Source organism: Manis javanica, chromosome 4 (assembly GCF_040802235.1).
Source record: "Manis javanica isolate MJ-LG chromosome 4, MJ_LKY, whole genome shotgun sequence".
In the NCBI taxonomy this organism is placed as follows: Eukaryota; Metazoa; Chordata; class Mammalia; order Pholidota; family Manidae; genus Manis; species Manis javanica.
In genome coordinates this window covers 43632950-43654651 of record NC_133159.1, presented here as the reverse complement: position 1 = coordinate 43654651, position 21702 = coordinate 43632950, and the positions used below count along the sequence as shown (strand labels likewise).

The following is a 21702-nucleotide window of genomic DNA, read 5'->3' as shown; positions in this document are numbered from 1 at the left end:
TGCACAATGCCTCCCCAGTGGCATCATAACCCAAGGCCCCAGATTCCTTTCTCAACAAGTTTATCTCTCCCTCCCCTCCCCAATACTTGCCCCTTATTCCAGCCTCATGATCTACTCATCAGTCCCTGACTTGTCCCACATTATCCTACCTCTAAGCTTTCCCCCAGGCTATTCCCTCTGCCTGGAATTACTGTCCTTATTTTGTCCCTCAGTGAGGACCACCTGGATGTCTGGGCCCCACCTTTACTTTCACCAGCATGGCACATAGTAGATACCTGTAAGGGTTTGTTGAATGACTGGCTGACTGCTTGACTGACTACTTCTCTTTCCTAGGGGGAAAGTAGATGACTTAGAAATTCAGAGAGCCTATACTCCCATCAGCCCTGCCAACGCAGAAGGTTACTTTGAAGTTTTAATCAAGGTAAGCTGGCCCACGTGGATGTGCTAAGATGCTGTGAACTGGACATTTACCAGCTTGGTTGGGATGTGATGGGGAAGTTCTACCCATGTGGGAAAAGCCAGTGATCACATTGAGGGAGGTTGGCTTGAGGGAAGACTGGGGACAGCGAAGGAGGACTTCTCCCATCTCCTTCTTCCCTGGGGAAGGAAGCCACTGGGCACCAACAGAGGGCATATTCCTGACAGATTTTGTGAAAAGGAGGCTCAGACTGAGAAAGCTGCTCCTCCTCACCTTCTTCCCTATCAATGCAGAGTGAGCATTGACCGCAAAGGAATGGGGATCCCAGTCACCTGGCACCTACTGTGTGCTGGGCACTGGGATCCAGAGATGAGCTAGACTGAGACAGTACAGCGTGATGGACACTGTAACAGCAGACCCCAACCCAGCTCAGGGCAGCGGGGGGTGGGGGGGCAGGGAAGGTAGGCTGCGCTTCCCAGTGGAAGCTGTGAGTTGAGCTGTATGTTTGAGTTGAGGAGTGGGGACCTAGGGGAGAAATGTGGAAGGGATCTCTGAGTGCTGGGAGCAGCTTGTACAGTGGCAAAGGAGGCCACATGATTTGTGTCCCACATGATTTGGGGACTGTTAGTCCTGTGCCCTGGCATAGAGGCAGTATGCAGGCAAAAGGTGGGACACAGAGGGCCTTGTGGACCAAACTAACCTGAGGTCATCTCTCTGGGAGGTGGGCAGGATCTGAGGCATTGAGTTGGGCCTTGAAGGAGTACAAACTGCCAGTGGCAGGAAGTGGCATTCCAGGCCCAGGGGACAGATAACCAAAGGCAGGGGGCAGTGAAACAGAACAGGATCTTGTAGAAACTGTAACCATTCTGAGTGGTGGAAGGAGAGGTGCTTGTGGGGGCAGCCCAGGTGAGTGGGGAAGTTGGCAGAGATGAGATAAACAAAGAGGGCTGGGTACAAAACCCACAAGAGACCCAAGGAATTGGCACCAAAATGTATAAGAAGTCATGAAGGTCCAATTCTGTGTGGGAAAAAAAATTACATTGAACTACATGATATTGCTGATACTCTAACCTTTGCCTTAAAGATTAACAGCAGTTTCATATGGGTCAGCCTAATGTATATCTCTACCGCATCATTTCCCAAATGGAATCCTAGGACATCAGTATTTAAGAACAGCTTTGTCATCCTTTATCTCACTTGTAGGACAGGAATTATTTTCCCCTTTTCAAACTGAGGCCAAAGGAAGACCCAAGGCTTTGCAGCTAGTGAGATGTTTGGCTGTGAGTGAGCCCTGGCCTCTGACTCCAAGACCTCAGCACTGCCTCCGGCTCTTGCCCGCCCCGCCTGCCCTGGGCGCCAGAGTGTTTATTCCCTCACACATAAGCTTGGATGGGATCCCTTCTCCCACAACTGTTTGTCTGGGAGATTCCACAAATCCTCTCCAAATGGCCTGCATCCCCAAGCTGCTCATCTGGGTGTGTTTCTGTTGAAAGGATAAGCCTGGAGACAGTTCTTCAGGGCAGCTGGATCTCTCCCAGCTGCAAGACTGATTTTCTCCTTCGTTTACGGGAAAGCCTCTCTTTAGAGAGATGCTTAATTATCCCTAAGCTGCTAGCTGGGAAGATGTCGTTGCAATTGGAAGGCAGGCAGGTTTTTTAGGTTTACCTTCGCAAGTGGGAAGGAGGAGCTCCCCATTCTCAGGTACCTTCTGGCCATCAGGCACTGCTTCTAGCTCTTTTTTTTTTCCATTGTCTCCTTTTAACCTTATAACAACCCTGCAGAGTAGATCATATTATCCCCACTTTACAGATAAAGAAACTGAAGCTCAGAGAGATGATGTCATTGTGCCAAGGCCTCTTGGGTAATATGATCCAAGTCAAAGAACACTTCAGTGTAAGTTCTGTTTAACAATGTGTATTGAGCCAGTCTGTCTGTGGGTGCTGGAGACACGGAAGTGCTGTCTGTCTGCGCCATAAGGCCTCGAAGGCCACAGCTGAGGCTGTGCCTCCCCCGAGACTGGGGCCAGAAAACAAGGTGTGCTCTGAGACAGCCTCCAGCAAGTTAGGAGGAAAACTGTAGCCTCCTTCCCAGACCCCTAATAGGTGAGACAAGGACTTCCCTTGCTTTATGCATATGGTGCTCAACTGAGTCAGGGTGGTACCAGAGGTGGCTGTGGGTAATTAGAAGCATGTCTGCTAATCAAAGCCCAGTGTCTCCTTCAAGCCTGGTTAAAATCTCCTTCCAAACACTGTTCCAGTCCTGTCTGCCAGTGCTTTCCCTTTCCCCTTCCCCTCCTGTGTCACTTGCTATTCCCAGAACATGACCTAGGCTCTCCTACCCCTGACCACACCACACCTGATGCTCAGAATCCTCTCTGCCCTTCTACTCCCACCCCCAGCGATGAATGCAGTCTTGGCCAGCTCTAAAGATCCAGCTCAAGTGCTTCCTCCTCCAGGAAGCCATCCTTGATCCTACTCCATTGGAAGTAATTGCACTTCCTCAGGGCTCTCTTAGCACTCTATTCTCATGGGCTATTAGGTAGTTTCTACCCTGTGTATCTGAGACTTAAGTCACTTCTATATCGTGACTTCCTTAAGGCTTGATTCTGGATTAATTGATTCATTCATTCAGATAATTATTAAGTCTTTTCCATGGTGTTTAGGCACTGGCTGCCTTCCTGGAGCTTAAGATCCAGTGGTCTCCCCTGCAGCCCCAATGTGGTGCCTGGCACAGAATTGGCAGGCCCCCAGTGGAAGAATCCTCTCTACAAGTTCCATTTTTATCACCCAGCCAGAAGACAGTGATGAGTAATGGAGACATTGAAAATGAGTGGCCTACAAACTGACTCTAGCCCTTAAGTATATTTGGTTTTGGCCTGCACAGTGTTTTAAAATATAGGATTAATTACTGCCATTTAAAGATGGGAGATTTTACATAAAAATATGGATTTCCTTCCCCTCTTGGAAAATCAGATCTGGCATCATCAACCTCATAAACTCCATACTGGAGTCTGCAAAGGGACTTCCTCCTTTAGAAGGAGCATTCACTCACCACAGTCCCCCGTACCCCCCACTCTTTCTTATCTCCCTGACACTGAGACTGGGTGTTAATTGCCATTAATCTTCTAAAGTTATATTACCTGCATGATCCCTGTAGTTATTTGGGTTTGAGATCTCTGTAGTTAAGGCAGTAGGTCCTGTGAATTCTCATCCCAGCCTCGCCATTTCCCTTCTGTGCAAGCTTCTGGGCCTCATCTGAAAACCGGGAATGATAGCACCAACTTTGTGGGACAATGTGGATTAAACAAGATAACATAGGAAAAGCACTTAGCATGCAGGAAGGACTCCGTGTCAACGACCGCTGTGGTCTGCCTGGCAGTATGTGCCTGTCCCATCGAGGTCCCCTGTGTTTGCCCCCAGTGCTACCCGACTGGGCTGATGGCCCGGTATGTCAAGTCCTGGAGAGCAGGAGACACAGCTTTCTGGCGAGGACCTTTTGGAGGCTTCATTTATAAGCCAAACCAGGTCAGTATGGGCACACTAACTCATCAGTAGATCCCTCCCAGGTTGGCCTTGAGGTCTACGGTTTTCATGTTTTAGGCCATAAAATCTTACTGTGCCATTCTTTCTGAACCCAACCCCAACCCCAAGGGAGAAGATGGAATAGGCACTAATAAACAAAACTGCATGCCTATGTTCTAGAACTGTCCATGGCTTCCCATTGCTTAGAAAATCCAGACTCGTGTACGTGGTTTTGGGGGTCCCTACTGGCCCTCAGATAGCTTTCCAGTTTCATATTCCAGGTGCAGGACAAGGAGACCACTCCCTGGACATGTGCAATGGCCTGCTGCTTGGGAGCCTGTCCCCAGCCCAAAGGCTCTTCCCCTCATCTTTCCAGCATATCCTGCCCTGACATTCCCAGGAAGACTTAGTGATTTACCATCAGTTGGTGTGTATCTGGAAAGCAGTTTGGCAGTACGTTCCAAGAGTCTTAAGAATCTTCAAATCCTTTAACCCAGTAACTCTACTTTTAGAAGTCTGTCCTATGGAAAGAATCCAAATGTTGACTCCTGGGCACGTGTTCACTGCTGCTTTATTTATAAGAGCAAGAAATTGGAGACAACTGAATATCCAGTAACAGGGGAACACTTAAGTACAGATACTTGATAGAATATTACCCTGGATTTTAAAATTGTTTATAAATGATATTATATCCTTAGGCTGTAAGATCAAGTGACAAACACTAGGTACAAAGCTGAATATACAACAGGTGGGGAAAAGTTAAAATGCACAGAAAAAAATATGAAAAAAAAATACAATGAAATGTTAACAGCTCTGGGTGGTAGAATTATGGATTATTTTTATTTTCTTCATTATATGTTCCAGATTATCCACAATGAACACCTATTACCTTTATAATTAGGGAACAAAGCAAAACAAAAACAAATGGAAAAGAATGAATCATTCCTTCCTCTCCATTTTTTTGTTTAATTTAAAAACAGCTTTTAAGTTTTTTTCCCTTATTAAAAATACAGTACATGTTCATTACCAAAAAAAATCAGCAGATATAGAGGCAAAAAGAAGAAAGTAACACTACAGCCCATCTCTCCAAATAAACCAGCTTTACTGCCTTGGTGTCTATCTTTCAAATCCTCTTCCACACTTGGAAATGCATACAGGCACATGCACACACACATATGTGTGTATAATAATAATATCAAATACATACATGGCACCTGATTATTAGCACTTGCCATGTAGTAACTCATTCAGTTCTCACAACAGCTCCTATGAGCTGCTACCCCCGTTTTACAGATATGTGGTATGCATATATTAATGCTCTTCTACAGTGTACTGCTGGTGCAGCCATGTTCAGCCTGCATTTTAGCTGATGGTGTCCTTATGTCCCCCACGCTCTTGAGAGCATGGATTAGGAATGGTCCCTGTTTCCTCCCAGCTTAGAGAGGGCACCTGATGAATGTTGTATTGACCACCTTTCCTGGGTGGAGCCTTTTCTGCATCCATAGGCCACCACTAGAAAGCCCCTGTACTTCCTTCCTAGGGGGGTTGTAGGGCCCAGCAGTGAGGAAGAAGAGATGGCATCTCACACATAAGCATTTGGCTGCTGACACTGCGGCCAAGCTCGGCTGTGCTTCCGTGAGGACGCTGGGGTGCTCTGGCCCTCTTCCCAGCCGTCTCACTGCTTTGTATTCCTCTTGCAGGGGGCTCTCACATCAGCTCTGAGACAGGCACATCAGCACCTGTGCGTTTATTCCACAGACATTCACAAGCATCCACCCAGAGCCACAGATGGCCTCCAGAAGCTCAGTCTGATGGGGAGGCGACAGTACAGCATGCCCAGTGTTGTGAGGAGGTGCACAGAGGGCTTTGGGAATGCAAAGGATGCTTGCCTGCCCCTGGCTCGGGGAAGGCTTCCCAGAGGAGAGCTGGAGTGGTGCTGGGGGAGAAAGGAGCCTGGCGGGCTGAAGAGCGGCAGGCCAGGGGAGCCCCAGCACAGGGCAGGATGCGTGACCTGCACTCAGGGCTCGGAGAGGGGAGGAACTGCAGCTGCATTGATCCACACCAGGCACTTTATGGTATCTCATTTAATCCTCACAACAGTTCTGAGATAGGAGCTGCAATGGGCAGGTTCTCTTATGTTTTTACTAGTTAAGAAACCAAAGTTCAGAGAAGTGAACGAACTTTCCCAGACCATATGGCTTGGGATTTATACCCAGGTCTGTGACTCCTGACCTCAAGGAAGTGTTTCATGCAGCAGTGTGATGTGCAGTGGTGGTCAATACAGCGAGTGAAAACTCAGACTGCATTCACAGAGGCCTAACCTCTAGAATGAGGAAGGTGAATACCTCACTGCATAGGTTAGGCACTAACCTTTAAATTTCTGACCATGAAGAGCATTGCCTCTCTGTAAGAGACCCATAGCCAGAAAAGGGGTTTTATGAGGAGGGGATGATGGAACAGCAACTTCTCGGGGTGGAAATGCACTTTCATTGTATAGCTCTTTCATACCAGCCCTGTGCTAGGCACTTAGGTATGAGTATCTCATTTAGTCTAAAGCAGAGCAGACTCAGGGGTTCAAGATGGGGCCCTCAGATCTGTGCAGGGCTTCCCAGAAGCAGAGGAAGCAGCCCAGGGGCTTGGAAGTCCTCCCTGGCAAGGGGACTCAGCCTGTAATAGAGCAAATCGCCTTGGGAGGTAGAGGGCTACCTGTCAGTTGAAGTGTGTAATCAGTCCGTGCGATGCTTAGGAAAGTACCCAAACCACTTGCAGGGTGGGCTTCACTGTTTAACATTTTCTTTCAGTACCCAGATTCCATTTCTGTGACACACACCTCACAAACTACAGACTTTCACAAGCAAGGGTGGCTTCCTGGTGGAGGTAGAGGGGGAAGCTCAGTCAGGCGGGACACCCAGGAAGAGCATGCCATGCAGTTGAAGCAAGCCCAAGAGAAGGCCTTGTGGTGGGTGGGTGGGTGAGACCCTCCCAACGCACCCTGTCATATGTAGCCGCTACTCCTCCCCAGCACGGTGAGCTCCTCATGTTGGCTGCAGGCACTGGCCTGGCCCCCATGGTGCCCATCCTCCAGAGCATCACAGACAACGCAGACGATGAGACCTTTGTCACCCTGGTTGGCTGCTTCAAGACCTTTGAGGACATCTACCTGAAAACCTTCCTCCAGGAGCAGGCCCTTTTCTGGAACATCCGTACCTTCTTTGTCCTCAGCCAGGTGAGCCCAAGGTGGTGACTTCCTTCCTTGACTGAGAGTCATGTCCCCTTCAGCTGTTCTGACGACCTGCTGTGGCCTCCCTGCTCCATGCCATAATAATAATCCCTGCCACTGGTGGAACCCCTACCATGTGCCTGGCAAGGAAGGCAGGTACTGTCATGTTCATTATGCAGATGAGGAAACCGAGGCTCAGAGAGCTGAAGGTGCCAGCCCATGTCCTGCTGGCCGAAGGGGTGAAGCCAGGGTTTGAGCCTGGCGTTGTCTGATTCCAGAGCTCCAGCTCTCACCCATGATGCCTGCTGCCTGTCTGCCCTCTGGCATCATCTTTTGCTGAGGGCCTGTTTGTGAAGTCTGTGGGCCAGGCCGCAGACATCCTCAAGGCTGTGATAAGCTTCTTGAAACAGGAACATGTCTGGATCACCACCCTCTCCTCAGCGCTTAGCACAGTGCCAGTCACAGAGAAGGCATGTACTATGTCAACGATGGATGGCAGGAACAGGATCTGAGGGTACTACATTTATTAGGGTCCCTACCTGACTATATGGGAGGAAAGCTGCTTTCAAACTCTCCGCGCTGCAGACACGTTACCTGGAAGCCTCTCTCTGATTCGGCATCCCCTCCATTCACTCAGGCCACCCTTCCCAGCACCCCGCACCCGGGTCCGCAGCACAGGTGGGGTGTCTCCCCCTCATCTCAGGCCAGGCCCCTGGCTGTCTTTTTTCACCTGCCTTCCCCTGGTCTTAGTTTTATTTCTTTACTGTAACCCCTGGGTTTGGATCCCCTACTAGGGCCTCCACTCCATTCTTTGTTGCTCAGGGTCCTCTGCATGGCCCTCTACTGTGGAGCACCCTTCTCATCAATTTGCTCTTTGAGGCAGCTTTAGAGTGTCCCTAAAGACTTATGTGAACTTTGACATTGTAGCTGGGTGTGGGGTATCAGGAAACTGGGTTTCCCCTCCCAGTACCAAAGGGCCTGAGATCCCCAGGGGCCAGGGGCTGGGGGCCTGTCCATGGGGCAGAACGCTCAGTACATGAGCATCAGAAGGATCGTGCTTAGTGAGCATTAGTAGCAGCATGAGGTGCCCAAGGCAGAGGAATGAAGAGAAGACTGTGGCACTAGCTGGCCCTGCCTGAGTGCCAGGACAGGGAAGGTGGGAGGAGTAGCCGGAAGGCAGGTACCTGGCCGAGTCACCTCAGCCTGCATTCCTGTTCCCTGATTACATACCAGGTGCCAGGGATACAAAAATGAAGATGGCCTGTTCTGTGCCCTCCAGGTACTCACCTGTATATGGGGAGACAGCCAGCCACAGGATGGCAGACAGCGGCTCCCTTTCATGGAACACTCCTCTGTGCCTGGCGCTGTTCTGATCACTTTATGTGTGTTGTCTTTCAATCCCACTGCAATCTTGGTGGAGACCTAGGTGTGACCCTGGGTGGTTCTGCTGCAGAGGCCATGCTCTGCAGCTACAATGTCAAAGTTCACATAAGTCTTTAGGGACACTCTAAAAGTGCCTCAAAGAGCAAATTGTGAGACAGCACAGGGATAGGTGCTGTGGAAGGTATTCATGCAGCAAGCAGGGAGGGCTTCATGGGGGAGATGGCATTTGAGCCTGGAGTTGAGGTAGAGTTAAATTTCATCAGCAATAAAGTACCTTCAGCCCTGGGCCAGGGCTTGATGATGTCAGTGAACTGGGGTCTAGCAGGTAAGTGGGCTGGCCATCACTGGCAGGGGCAGATAAGCGGCAATGGAGTGGGAGGTGCCTCCTGGCCAGCCATGCTCCCTTGCCTCAGGATGTTCCCTCTCCTGCCTGGCTGCAGTGACAGCATCCTCCAGGGTCTCTCTGGTCCAGCCACCCCTTGCCAATTTGTCCTTCATCCGGTAGGCAGAAGGGCAGCTCTGGTCACACCGCCACCCTGCTTTCAGCCCTTCCCTGCTCCCTGCTGCTCTCAGGATGAAGTCTGAGCCCTCGTGGCTGCGTCAATCTCTGTGGCCTCACATCCCCGTGCACCCTCCCTGCTGCCCTGGTGTCACTGGTCTGCTCATGCAAGTGCACTGGGCTTTTCTGGCTGCTGGGTCTTTGCTCATGCTGTTCCCTTGCCAGGAACACTTTCCCCCACTTCTTCACCTGACACTACCCATCCCTCACATCTGTCTGCTGCAGTGCAATTCCATCCTAGAAGCTGTCTTAGAGCCTCCAGGCTGGCACAGATGTTTCTGTGTCATAGGCTGGGCTCTCCTGCACACCACCCACCCCACTGCACCATCTATGCTTATGGTTCCCACCCCACCACCTGAGCAGCAGCCAGACCCAGCACCTCTCTGTGCAGTCGGGGTGAGCTGAGCCAAACGTGAGTAGCCTGAGGGAACCAGGGAGTGGGAAGGAAAGCCCAGGCCAGCAGGACCTGCCAGCCCCTGCTTTCCAGGGTCCATTGGGTGACTCAGGGTGTGGAGGAAGTGTGGGAAGATACAGATCAGTGGAGAGGATGCCTGTCAGCAGCACACTGCTGTCCCCGGTGCAGTTGGGTGAACCCGGTGGGGCCCTGTGAGTACACCTGGGAATGGAGCTCACGGAGCCTTTTGCAGGGGTTTCCCTACCCCGTGCACTCATCACGTAGCTCAGAAAGGTCCCGGTCACTCAGCCAGGCAGCAGCGACAGGTCTGGATCCTGACCCACCCTCCTCTCTCCATCCTGTGTCTGCCTGGCTCCAGGAACTAGATGCTCACCTTAACGGTCTGCAGAGGTGATGGTACTGTTCTGTTTTTTTTTTCTTTGGGTGCTGGTTACATGTTCCATCTCTTTGCTAGAATTACTTGTAGACTTTTCTATACGTATGTTCTACTTCAATAAAACATTTACATAAAGAAAATAGAAGAAATTCCTCCAAGTCAGCAAGAGGTGGAGCTTTTCTCTTGTGCTTTGAGGACAAAAGCCACAAACTAAGGCTAGAGGGACAGGAAGAAAGGAGCCTGGGCCCTTTGGGCACCGAACACCCCATAGTACTACTTCCAGCCTTTTTACATGGGAGAAATAAGCCCCTCTGTTGTTTAAGGCACTACGCTCTGGGACCTCTGACACACACAGCTAGAATGAGGCCAGAAACCTTGTCTGTAGGGCTGCTGCCATATCCACTGTGCCACGCTCAGTGCCGGGACAGAGTGACCATTCAGCACACATTTGTTAACAAGTGAATGGAAAACTTACATGAACAAAAATTATGCTCTGAGGGTGAAGTGTTGGATTACCTTGGAAAGACGCTGGAAGACACGTAATCTTGGGGAGAAACTGTTCCCCCCAGAGTGACAGGAGCAGCGGCCCCTGGAAGTCACTGAGAGAGGGCAAGGCCTGAGGTCGGGTCCTGCCACTGCCCCTGCCTCGCTGTGTACCCTGGAGGATGTCCCTCCTCCGCCCTGTGCCTCACGAGTTGTAGAAGGATGGCTATCCACCCACAGGCTTGTGAGGGTGATCTGAGTCCCAGCACGAGGAAGTACCTGGCCCCTGGCAGGCCTAGGTGAATATTGCCTTCCCACCCCTCTGCCTCAGTTTCTTCATTTGACAAAGGACTGCTTGCTGCATGAACTCTGAAGGCCCCCCCAGTAGTCACCCCACTATTTCTTTTTTTTTAATTAAATTTTTTATTAAGGTTTCACATGAAAAACATTGTGGTTACTACATTCACCCATATTATCAAGTCCCCCCACATACCCCATTATAGTCACTGTCCATCAGTGTAGTAAGATGCCACAGAGTCACTACTTGTCTTCTCTGTGCTACACAGTCTTTCCCATGACCCCCCCACACCATGTGTGCCAATCATAATGCCGCTCAATCCCCTTCTCCCTCCTACCCAGCCCGACCTCTCCCACTCCTCCCCTTCGATAACTGCTTGTCTGTTCTTGGAGTCTATGAGCCTGCTGCTGTTTTGGTCCTTCAGTTTTGCTTTGTGTTACACTCCACTAATGAGGGAAATCATTTGGTACTTGTCTTTCTCTGCCTGGCTTAGTTCACTGAGCATAATACCCTCTAGCTCATCCATTTTGTTGCAAATGGTAGGATTTGTTTTCTTCTTATGGCAAATAATATTCCATTGTATATATGTACCACATATTCTTTATCCATTCATCTACTGATGAACACCTAGGTTGCTTCCATATCTTGGCTATTATAAATAGTGCTGCAATAAACATAGGGGTGCGTATGTCTTTTTGACTCGGAAATCTTGTTTTCTTTGGGTAAATTCCTGAGTGGAATTCCTGCGTCAAATGGTATTTCTATTTTTAATTTTTTGAGGAACCTCCGTATTGCTTTGCACAATGGTTGAACTAATTTACATTCCCACCAGCAGTGTAGGATAGGTCCCCTTTCTCCACATCCTTGCCAGCATTTGTTGTTCCTTGTCTTTTGAATGTCAGCCATCCTAAATGGTGTGAGGTGATATCTCATTGTGGTTTTAATTTGCATTTCCCTGATAATTACCAATGTGGAGCATCTTTGCATGTGCCTGTTGGCCATCTGAATTTCTTCTTTGGAGAAGTGTCTGTTCATATCCTCCTCCCATTTTTGAATTGGGTTATTTGCTTTTTGGGTGTTGAAGCATGCGAGTTCTTTATATATTTTGAATGTTAACCTCTTGTCAGATATGTCATTTACAAATATATTCTCCCATACTGTAGGGTGACTTTTTGTTCTGCTGATGGTGTCCTTTGCTGTACAGAAGCTTTTAGCATGATGTAGGCCCATTTGTTCGTTGTTTATTTTGTATCTCTTCCTGAGGAAATATGTTCAGGAAAAAGTTGCTGGTGTTTATATTCAATCAATTTTTGCCTATGTTTTCTTCTAAAAGTTTTATGGTTTCATGACTTACATTCAGGTCTTTGATCCATTTTGAGTTTACTTTTGTGTATGGGATTAGAAAATAATCCAGTTTTATTCTCTTGCATGTGGCTGTCCAGTTTTGACAATACAGTTGTTGAAGAGGCTGTCACTTCCCCATTGTAAGTCCATGGCTCCTTTATTGTATATTAATTGACCATATATGCTTGGGTTTATATCTGGGCTCTCTAGTCTGTCCCATCGGTCTATGGGTCTGTTCTTGTGCCAATACCAAATCGTCTTGATTACTGTGGCTTTGTAGTAGAGCTTGAAGTTGGGGAGCATAATTTCCCCTGCTTTATTCTTCCTTCTCAGGATTGCTTTGGCTATTTGTGGTCTTTTGTGGTTACATATGGATTTTAGAACTATTTGTTCTAGTTCGTTGAAGAACGCTGTTGGTATTTTGATAGGGATTGCATTGAATCTGTAGATTGCTTTAGGCAGGATGGCCATTTTGACAATATTAATTCCTCCTATCCATGAGCATGAGATGTATTTCCATTTATTGGTATCGTCTTTAATTTCTCTCATGAGTGTCTTGTAGTTTTAATGGTATAATCTTTCACCTCCTTGGTTAGGTTTATTCCTAGGTATTTTATTCTTTTGGATGCAACTGTGAATGGAATTGTTTTCCTGATTTCTCTTTCTGCTAGTTCATCGGTAGTGTATAGGAATTCAACCGATTTCTGTGTATTAATTTTATATCCTGCAACTTTGCTGAATTCAGATATTAGTTCTAGTAGTTTTGGGGTGGATTCTTTAGGGCTTTTTATGTACAATATCATGTCAACTGCAAACAGTGACAGTTTGACTTCTTCCTTGCCAATCCGGATGCCTTTATTTCTTTGTATTGTCAAATTGCCATGGCTAGGACCTCCAATACTATGCTGAATAAAAGTATGGAGAGTGGACTCCTTGTCTTGTTGCCGATCTTAAAGGAAAAGCTTTCAGCCTTTCGCTGTTAAGTATAATGTTGGCTGTGTGTCTGTCATATATGGCCTTTATTATGTTGGGATACTTGCCCACTATTCTCATTTTGTTGAGACTTTTTAACAGAATGGATGTTGAATTTTGCCAAGTGCTTTTTCAGCATCTATGGAAATGATCATATGATTTTTATCCTTCTTTTTGTTGATGTGGTCTATGAGGTCGATGGATTTTCAAATATTGTACCATCCTTGCATCCCTGGAATAAATCCTACTTGATCATGATGGATGATCTTTTTGATGTATTTTTGAATTCGGTTAGCTAATATTTTGTTGAGTATTTTTGCATCTATGTTCATCAGGGAAATCAGTCTGTAGTTTTTCTTTTTTGTGGTGTCTTTGCCTGGTTTTGATATTAGAGTGATGCTGACCTCATAGAATGAGTTTGGAACTATTCCCTCCTCTTCTACGTTTTGGAAAACTTTAAGAAGAATGCATATTAAGTCATCACTAAATGTTTGGTAAAATTCAGCAGTGAAGCTGTCTGGTCCATGGTTTTTGTTCTTGGGTAGTTTTTTGATTACCAATTCAATTTCATTGCTGGTAATTGGTCTGTTCAGATATTCTGCTTCTTCCTGGGTCAGCCTTGGAAGGTTGTATTTTTCTAGAAAGTTGTCCATTTCTTCTACGTTAGCCAATTTGTTAGCATATAGTTTTTCATAGTGTTCTCTAATAATTCTTTGTATTTCTGTGGTGTCCATTATGACTTTTCCTTTCTCATTGCTGATTCTGTTTATGTGTATAGACTCTCTTTTTGTCTTGGTAAGTCTGGCTACTTTGTTTATTTTCTCAAAGAACCAGCTCCTGGTTTCATTGATTCTTTCTATTGTTTTATTCTTCTTAATTTTATTTATTTATGCTTTGATCTTTATTATGTCCCTCCTTGTATTGACTTTGGGCCTCATTTGTTCTTCTTTTTCTAGTTTCATTAATTGTGAGTTTAGACTGATCATGTGGGGTTGTTCTTCTTTCCTGAGGTAAGCCTGTATTGCAATATACTTCCTTCTTTGCATGGCCTTCGCTGTGTCCCACAGATTTTTGCAGTGTTATTATTGTCATTCGTATCCATATATTGCTTCATTTCTGTTTTTATTTGGTCATTGATCCATTGATTATTTAGCAGCATGTTGTTAAGCCTCCATGTGTTTGTGTGATTTTTTTTTTCTTTGTATAATTTATTTCTAGTTTCATACCTTTGTGGTCTGAGAAGCTGGTTGGTACAATTTCAATCCTTTTTGTGGCCTAGTATATGATCTGTTCTTGAAAATGTTCCATGTACACTTGAGAATAATGTGTATCCTGCTGCTTTGGGGCAGAGTGTTCTGTAGATGTCTGTTAGTTCCATCTGTTCTAATGTATTGTTCAGTGCCTCTGTCTTCTTACTTATTTTCTATCTGTTTGATCTGTCCTTTGGAGTGGTGGGTTGAAGTCCCCTAAAATGAATGCATTGCATTCTATTTCCCCCTTTAATTCTGTTAGTATTTGTTTCACATATGTAGGTGTTCCTATGTTGGATGCATAGATATTTATAATGGTTATATCCTCTTGTTGGACTGACTCCTGTATCATTATGCAATGTCCTTCTTTGTCTCTTGTTACTTTCTTTGTTTTGAAGTCTATTTTATCTGATACAAGTACTGCAGCTCCTGCTTTTTTCTCCCTACTAGTTGCATGAAATACCTTTTTCCATCCCTTCACTTTTAGTCTTTGCATGTCTTTGGGTTTGAAGTGAGTCCCTTGTAGGCAGCATATAGACGGGTCTTGTTTTTTTTTATCCATTCATAACTCTATGTCTTTTGATTGGTGCATTCAGACCATTTACATTTAGGGTGATTATAGATAGATATGTACTTCTTGCCATTGCATGCTTTAGATTCGTGGTTACCAAGGGTTCAAGAGTAGCTTCTTTACTATCTAACAGTCTAACTTAACTTAATTAGTATGCTATTACAAACACAGTCTAAAGATTCTTTTTTTTCCCTCCTTTTTCTTCCTCCTCCATTCTTTATATATTAGGCATTATATTCTGTACCCTTTCTGTATCCCTTGACTGACTTTGGGGATAGTTGATTTAATTTTGCATTTGCTTAGTAATTAATTAGTCTACTTCCTTTATTGTGGTTTTATTTTCTGTGGTAACAGTCCTTTAGCCTTAGGAACACTTCCATCTATAAGAGCCCCTTCATACACTGTAGAGATGATGGTTTTGGGGAGGTAAATACTCTCAACTTTAGCTTATCTAGAAATTATTTAATCCCTCCTTCAAATTTAAATGATAATTTTGCTGGGTTGAGTATTCTTGGTTCAAGGCTCTTCTGTTTCATTACATTAAATATATCATGCCACTCCCTCTGGCCTGTAAGGTTTCTATTGAGAAGTCTGATGACAGCCTGATGGGTTTTCCTTTGTATGTGATCTTTTTTCTCTCTGGCTGCTTTTAATACTCTTTCCTTATCATTGATCTTTGCCATTTTAATTATTATTAAATAATAAAATTGGTGTGGTCTTCCTTATCCCTTGTGTTGGGAGGTCTGTGCACCTCCATGGCTTGAGAGAATATATCCTTCCCCCAATTGGGGATGTTTCCAGCAATCACCTCCTCAAAGACACTTTCTATCCTTTTTTCTCTCTCTTCTTCTCATACCCCTATATGCAAATATTGTTCTGTTTGGATTGTTCACACAGTTCTCTTAATACTCTTTCACTCCTAGAGATCCTTTTTCTCTCTTTGCCTCAGCTTCTTTGTGTTCCTGTTCTCTAAGTTCTATAGCTCCGTGATGTCTTTTTGAAGTCTTTTTCAGGAATATTAGGAATTTCAGTTTCACTTGGCCCTCTTTCTGGTGATTGTGGGTTTTGGTTTGTTCTAGGTTCTTTTGCTATTTCATATTTCTAGAAATAACTTGGCAAAGGTGGTGCCCTCTAGTGCCCAGAAGCTCTACTCTCTGGAACTGCTCAGCCCCTGGAGCAATGTAGGGGGTTGCAGGCAAGCGGCGCTGGTGCCTGTCAGGGAGAAAAGAGCTCTTTCCTGCTTCCTGGCTGGCTACAGTGCTTGCCTCCACTGCCCGGGCCAGAGGGCTGAGCATGCAAGGAGGAGTCTCTATGCTACGCCCCTGTAGCTGTCATAGGTGGGGCCGCCCTCTGGGTGGCCTGGCGCAATGGTGGGGGCAGCCAGTTTGCGAACTGATGCCGGCCGGGAGGAAGGAGCGGCAAGCTGTATATCATGGTGGGGGGCCTTGGAGCTGCACTGCCAGACAGGGAGATGGAGTGCCTGAAGCTCCTGAAAGTTCCTATCCTGGGAACAAGCTGCACTGAGTGCACCTGGACAATTTTGTCCACTGTCCTTTCTCCTGAGCAGCAAACTCTGTGCAATCCTTGCCCCTTTAGCAGCCCTCTAGCTGTTGGGAAGTCTCTCAGAGTGCCCACCTTTTGTCCCAGACCAGCCAGTTGTGGGTATCTTTTCTCCACAAGTGACTGGAATTTCAGTCTTTCCAAGTTTACCGCCTGTCTTAGCTTTCCAACCCCACAAATCTCCAGAGCACCATGTAATGTAGGTTCGTGCTCCCAGAGCAGATCTCCAGGGCTGGATGTTCAGCAGTCCTAGGCCTCCACCCCCACCCTGCTCTGTTTCTCTTCCTCCTGCCAGTGAGCTGGGGTGAGGGAAGGGCTTGGGTCATGCTGGATTGTGGCTTTGATACTCTACCCTTTCCAGTGAGATCTGATCTTTTCCCCAGGTGTAGACAGTCTGGTGCAGTCTTCTTTCCTGTTGCTCTTTCAGGATTAGTTGTATTTGCTATATTTTTTAATTATATGAGGTTTAGGGAGGAGGTTTCTGTCTCACCTCTCACACCGCCATCTTTAATCCCTCTCCACTATTTATTTCTCTTTGTCCCAGGAGAACTTCCCAGAGCAGCTTCCCTGGAGTTACCGGGAGAAAACCCATTTTGGCCACCTGGCCCAGAACCTGATTGAAGAGCTGGTCAGCTCCTGCCGGAGAAAACCATTTGCATTGGTCTGTGGCTCAGCTGAGTTTACCAAGGACATGGCCAGGTGCTTGCTATGTGCAGGTGTGACGGAGGACTCCTACTTCCTCTTCTAACGCTGGCCTCCTTCCCAAAATCCAGGCCAGGGGCCTGCCTCTGTGACATGAGAAGAAGCACAGGCTGGAATCAGAAGACATGGAGTCCAGGCCTAGCAGCACTGCTGACATTTCAGTGACTCTGGTGAATGTCTTTACCATGCATGCCTCCATTTCTCATCTACCCCGTGAGATTACTGACTCCCTCAGACAGGCATACTGCTGTGAGCCCCTGGGAGGAGAGTAACCAGCCTGGAGTCAGGGAGGACGCCCTAGAGGAAGCTGGATCCATGCTGAGTGCTAGGGCTATAGGTGTTCACAGAAGGAAGGGCGGGAGGAGCTCCCCTGGTTCTTCAGGTGAGAGGGTTGTGGGGAGGGGGGCCAGAGCCTCCCTCTGGGCCCTGCTGTGTAATGCCTATGCCAAAGCCTGTTTTCCCTGGAAACTGTGTGTCTCTCCTATGGCCTCAGTGCTGGCTCTGATGAGGTGCTTGTTAATGATTAGGAAATGACCAAGGGGGCAGCTCAGAGATCTTTGGAGGAGGAACTTGCCTTATGTACCTCCAGTGCCACGAACCTGACACACACGGTCTTAGGTTCTCAGAGGGAGGTGGGGTCCTGGATTATCTTTATTTTGTATTGGTCCCCCAGCCTTTCCTCTTCTGGAAGGCTTTACTCTCAGTCTCCCATCCCTGGCTTCAGAGGCTGGCCTAGAGTCCTTTCCTCAACAAAAGAGGCATGGAAGCAAACGCCCCTGCCTCCTGCAGGCAGCCAGCTCAGCCCTGCCTTCAGCTCAGGCACCCTGGTGACAGTTGCTATGGAGATCTAAAGATAGAGCAGGAGTCAGGAGACCTGGGTCCTTCTCCCTGCTCTGCCAACTGAGCGGCTGCTGACTCCATCCACACCCGACTCCCGTTTCCCCCCGCCCCTTCCATCCTACGTGGGGCATACCTTCCCCATGGAACCCTGCACTCCTGGGCAGCACGCTGCAGTTAATGAATTCTGCTTTTCACAGCCTGGGCCCCCGTGTGCCATATCAGCTCAGGCTGGCTACAAGCACTCCCAGAATCAGAATATCAAGTCATGGAATCTCAGAATCAAAGAACCATAGAATCTTAAAGTTAGAGTTTTACAGCATAGAATCATCGGCCTCATCATATCAGAGATTAAAATTAAGGCCTCCAGAAAGCATCCAGGCTAACAGACTCATATAAATGGGGAAACCAAGGCCCTGTGACATTGAGTGACTTGCCCAAGTGGGCAAGTGCCCCGCATAGCAGGGCCAGTGCCAGAACCCCTGTGCTGAGTTCTGTACCAGTTGTTTTCAAATGGCTCCACAGGACTTGAGGGTTACTGGCATGGCAGCAGTAAAGAGGTGGCCAGATGGATTTCCAGGGCTCCCTTCAACCAGAGAAGCTCTATTTTTATTCCATTTATATATTGGGGCTTGGAGCCATTTTCATTTGCAAAATGGTTTTTTTGCACCACCCAAAAAGTTGCAACAAATCTCCATGCTGTGCTTCAATAAATAATCATGACAGGCAGCTGGGGGATGGTGCCAAAGGTTTCATACCATGTCCCCGGGCAGAATTCCATGGTCCCATAGATGTGGGGAATATTGCCTGTGACCTTCACCAAGAATCGTATGCATATGGGCATGGTAAAGGCTTAAAAAAAAAAAAACAGCCTTTTTCATTTGATTTAACCCAGAGTTTCCCAAACTTATTTACAGAACTTTTCTATGCACTAAAATCTTGGAGCCAGCATACCATAGACTGCGCTTTTGGAAATGCTGACCTGTTGCACAGCCTCTTTTAAGCATAGTGTCACAAGAGGGAAGGCCCTGCACTGAGTGTCAGAGGCCCCAGGCAGGCCGTGTGACTCCTTCGCCTCACCTGTGACTTAAGCAAGACACTTTTCCTCTCTCAGGGCCTGTGACATCTGGGCACCTTCCCCCACTCTTCCTCTCCCTCAGTGTGTCCTGTTGATTCTGTTCACCAGTGTTCCCTGAGGTCCTGCTATGAGCCGGACTCCGTTCCCGGCACCAAGGAATCAGCAGTGAACAAAGCAGACACGGTGCTGGTAAACTCCGTCAGGGAGCACATAGCCCGGCAGGGAGGGCTGCAGTCAAACTTGTGGTCCTAAAAGGGTTGAATGTTCTAAAAAGGAAAGCACAGAGTGTGAGGAGCGTGGATGGCAAGGGCTTTTAGCCCAGCCAAGGGGAAGGAGGCCTTCCAAGGCAGTGCTCACACTCGTACTGCTGGGGGTGCCTAGTGATGGGGTACAGAGTGGGGGCATTCTTGGATGTCTGTCTTTGTTCTGTTTTAGCTATTTCATGTTTAGGTATTCAATAAGACCACTCAGTGATCACCAACAGCTCATCTTGCCCTAGAATGTCCCTCCCCTTCTCACTCCATGTGGGACCCATGGAGTCTGGATACTGACAGGGTCTCCTTTGGGACACTGGTGAGGACCCAGCCATGCCCTTGGTTCCAGGACACCAAAAGGGCTCATATTGTCCAGAAACTTGGGAGCTCATGGCTGGGTGCTGTGCCTCGAAGGTGACCGAGCCCAAGAAGAGGGCCAGTTGGGATGCGTGAAGACAGACCTCTGAGTTGGCAGGGAGGTTCCTGTCACCTGGCCCATTGCTCTCAGCCTTCCTGATGATGCGCCCGCTGCGTATCAGGGGAGGTGTGCTGTCAGGGTGACAGTGACCAAAATGACAGCTGCTGCAGTCCAGCCCTCACCTCACCGGGGTCGGCCTGCACCACCCCCCTCCCAGCCTCCGGCCTTTCCCCCCACACCCTACTCTGTACAGCAGCCAAACCATTTTTTTAATTGCAGTAAGAACTTAACGAGATCTACCCTCTTAAAGTTTTAAGTGTAAAATACATTATTGTTTCCTGTGGGTACAGTGTTGTACAGCAGATCTCGAGTTTATTCAGACTGCTTTTTCTAACATGCAAGTCTGAGCCTGTCACTCCCTTGCATACAATCCTTCAGTGGCTCCCTGTTGTCCTCAAATACAGCCTCTCGGTGCCCCTTACCCCTGCAGACTTATTTTCGGTTACGGCCCCTTCGCCCCCAGCCCTGACGTTCCAGGTGTTCTCTTGTGTCGCTCAGGCCCTTCAGGCCTGCTCCTCCCTCTGCCTGGGCCGTCCTTCCACCCTTCCATCTTCCACTTGCCTTTGCCTCGCATCCTTTGAAGACTTAGCTCAGTGTCATTTCCTGTCGGTAGCCTTGTCTGCCTCTGCCGCTCCAGGCTAGATTAGTGAGCAGATTCCTGTGCGTTCCTCTGTTGCTGCCCTTCTCAGACTCTCTGATGTGTGTGAGCACATCGAGTACCATACTGGGGTCTGTTTATTGAGTCCCCAGCACAGGAGGGTGCTCAGTACATCCTGAACGTCAAGCACCTGCATATAAACAACTGATATTCACAGTGTACTTCACAGGCTGCAAAATGCTTTTCATTTACACTGAAGCACCCACCTGTCACCTAAGTGCATACTGTTTTATTACCCCAGTTTACTGATAAGGGCACTATATTTCTGAAACATGAAGCAATTCTACAAGGTCATGTAGGGGTACATAAATTCCAATATGCTACAATTGTTACAAAGGTTATGCGTGACACATGAGTTTACCAGGAGAGGGATACAAAGATTTTCATCGCTGTGCAGCTTGAAATAGCAAAGAATAAAAACTGTATATATGTCCATCAACCAGAGAATATAGAAATTGTTCTCTATTCACACTGTGGAATACTATACAGCAGTTAAAATGAATGAACTAGATCTACATGTATCAACATAGACTAAATCCAAAAAACATAATAATTGAGTGAAAATCAAATTGTAAACGGAAAGGTACAGTCAGAGACCAATATTTGGAAAGTTTAAAAACACAAAATAATGCCAGATGTGCTGAGAGGACATACACCAACCTCAAGAAAGTGGTGACCTCTGGGGATGGGATGATGTGGGGAACTTTTTTTTTCTTTCTGTATCACTTTATTATAAAAACATTTTAAATGAATATGGCAAAATATGAACTTCTGAATCTGGGCAATGGGTTCAACTGATGTCTGCCTTACTGCATTCTTAATTTTCTGTGTTCAAAATAGTTCCATAATTAAAAATGTTTTTGAAAGATTAAACATGCTTTGTCAGTGTGCTTCAGAAACTAGAGGCTTAAAAACATTCACTCCCTCTTCCCCAATGCAGGCTAGGCTCACCCTTCTGTGCCTCAGTCTTTGCAGTCTTTCACTTGAAACTGTTGTGAGCGCCTGCTGTGTGCCCTGGTCTGTAGATAGCAGTAAATAGTATAAAAAAATGTCAGCACTCATAACTTACATGCTGTTCCATTTGTCCCTCTTCCGTTCCTGGTAAACTCAACCCCAAATGACTTTCCAGACACCACAGTTTTGGACAATTTTTTTCCTTTTTTTGCTTTATTTTGTTTGTTTTCCTTTTTAAGTGAGGCAGACCGAGGTTCAAATTCCTTACTGATTCTGTAAATATCCAGGGCAAGTAACCTGGCCTCTCTGAGCCTCAGTTGACTCATCCATAAAGTGGGGATGGTAGTGTAATATCCCAGGATTGTGTGAGA

General features: G+C 47.0%; 1 protein-coding gene across 7 annotated transcripts in view; it reads left to right on the top strand.

Annotated features, from left to right (window-relative positions):
• CYB5RL (cytochrome b5 reductase like) overlaps positions 1-21250 on the top strand; it is a 28348-nt gene extending 7098 nt beyond the window's left edge. For 3 of the 7 annotated variants that reach the window (XM_073233979.1, XM_037021899.2, XM_073233980.1), the window contains 5 exons: positions 334-421; positions 2228-2311; positions 3838-3942; positions 6962-7165; positions 16915-21250. In XM_073233979.1, coding sequence (XP_073090080.1) covers positions 334-421; positions 2228-2311; positions 3838-3942; positions 6962-7165; positions 16915-17118 — 685 coding nt within the window. In that variant the 3' untranslated portion in view covers positions 17119-21250. Of the gene's footprint in view, positions 1-333; positions 422-2227; positions 2312-3837; positions 3943-6961; positions 7166-12115; positions 12158-16914 lie in introns of all 7 variants that reach the window. The other 4 variants (XM_037021901.2, XM_017669048.3, XM_073233978.1 and 1 more) reach the window with 3 other exon arrangements.
• The last annotated feature ends 452 nt before the right edge of the window (positions 21251-21702 follow it).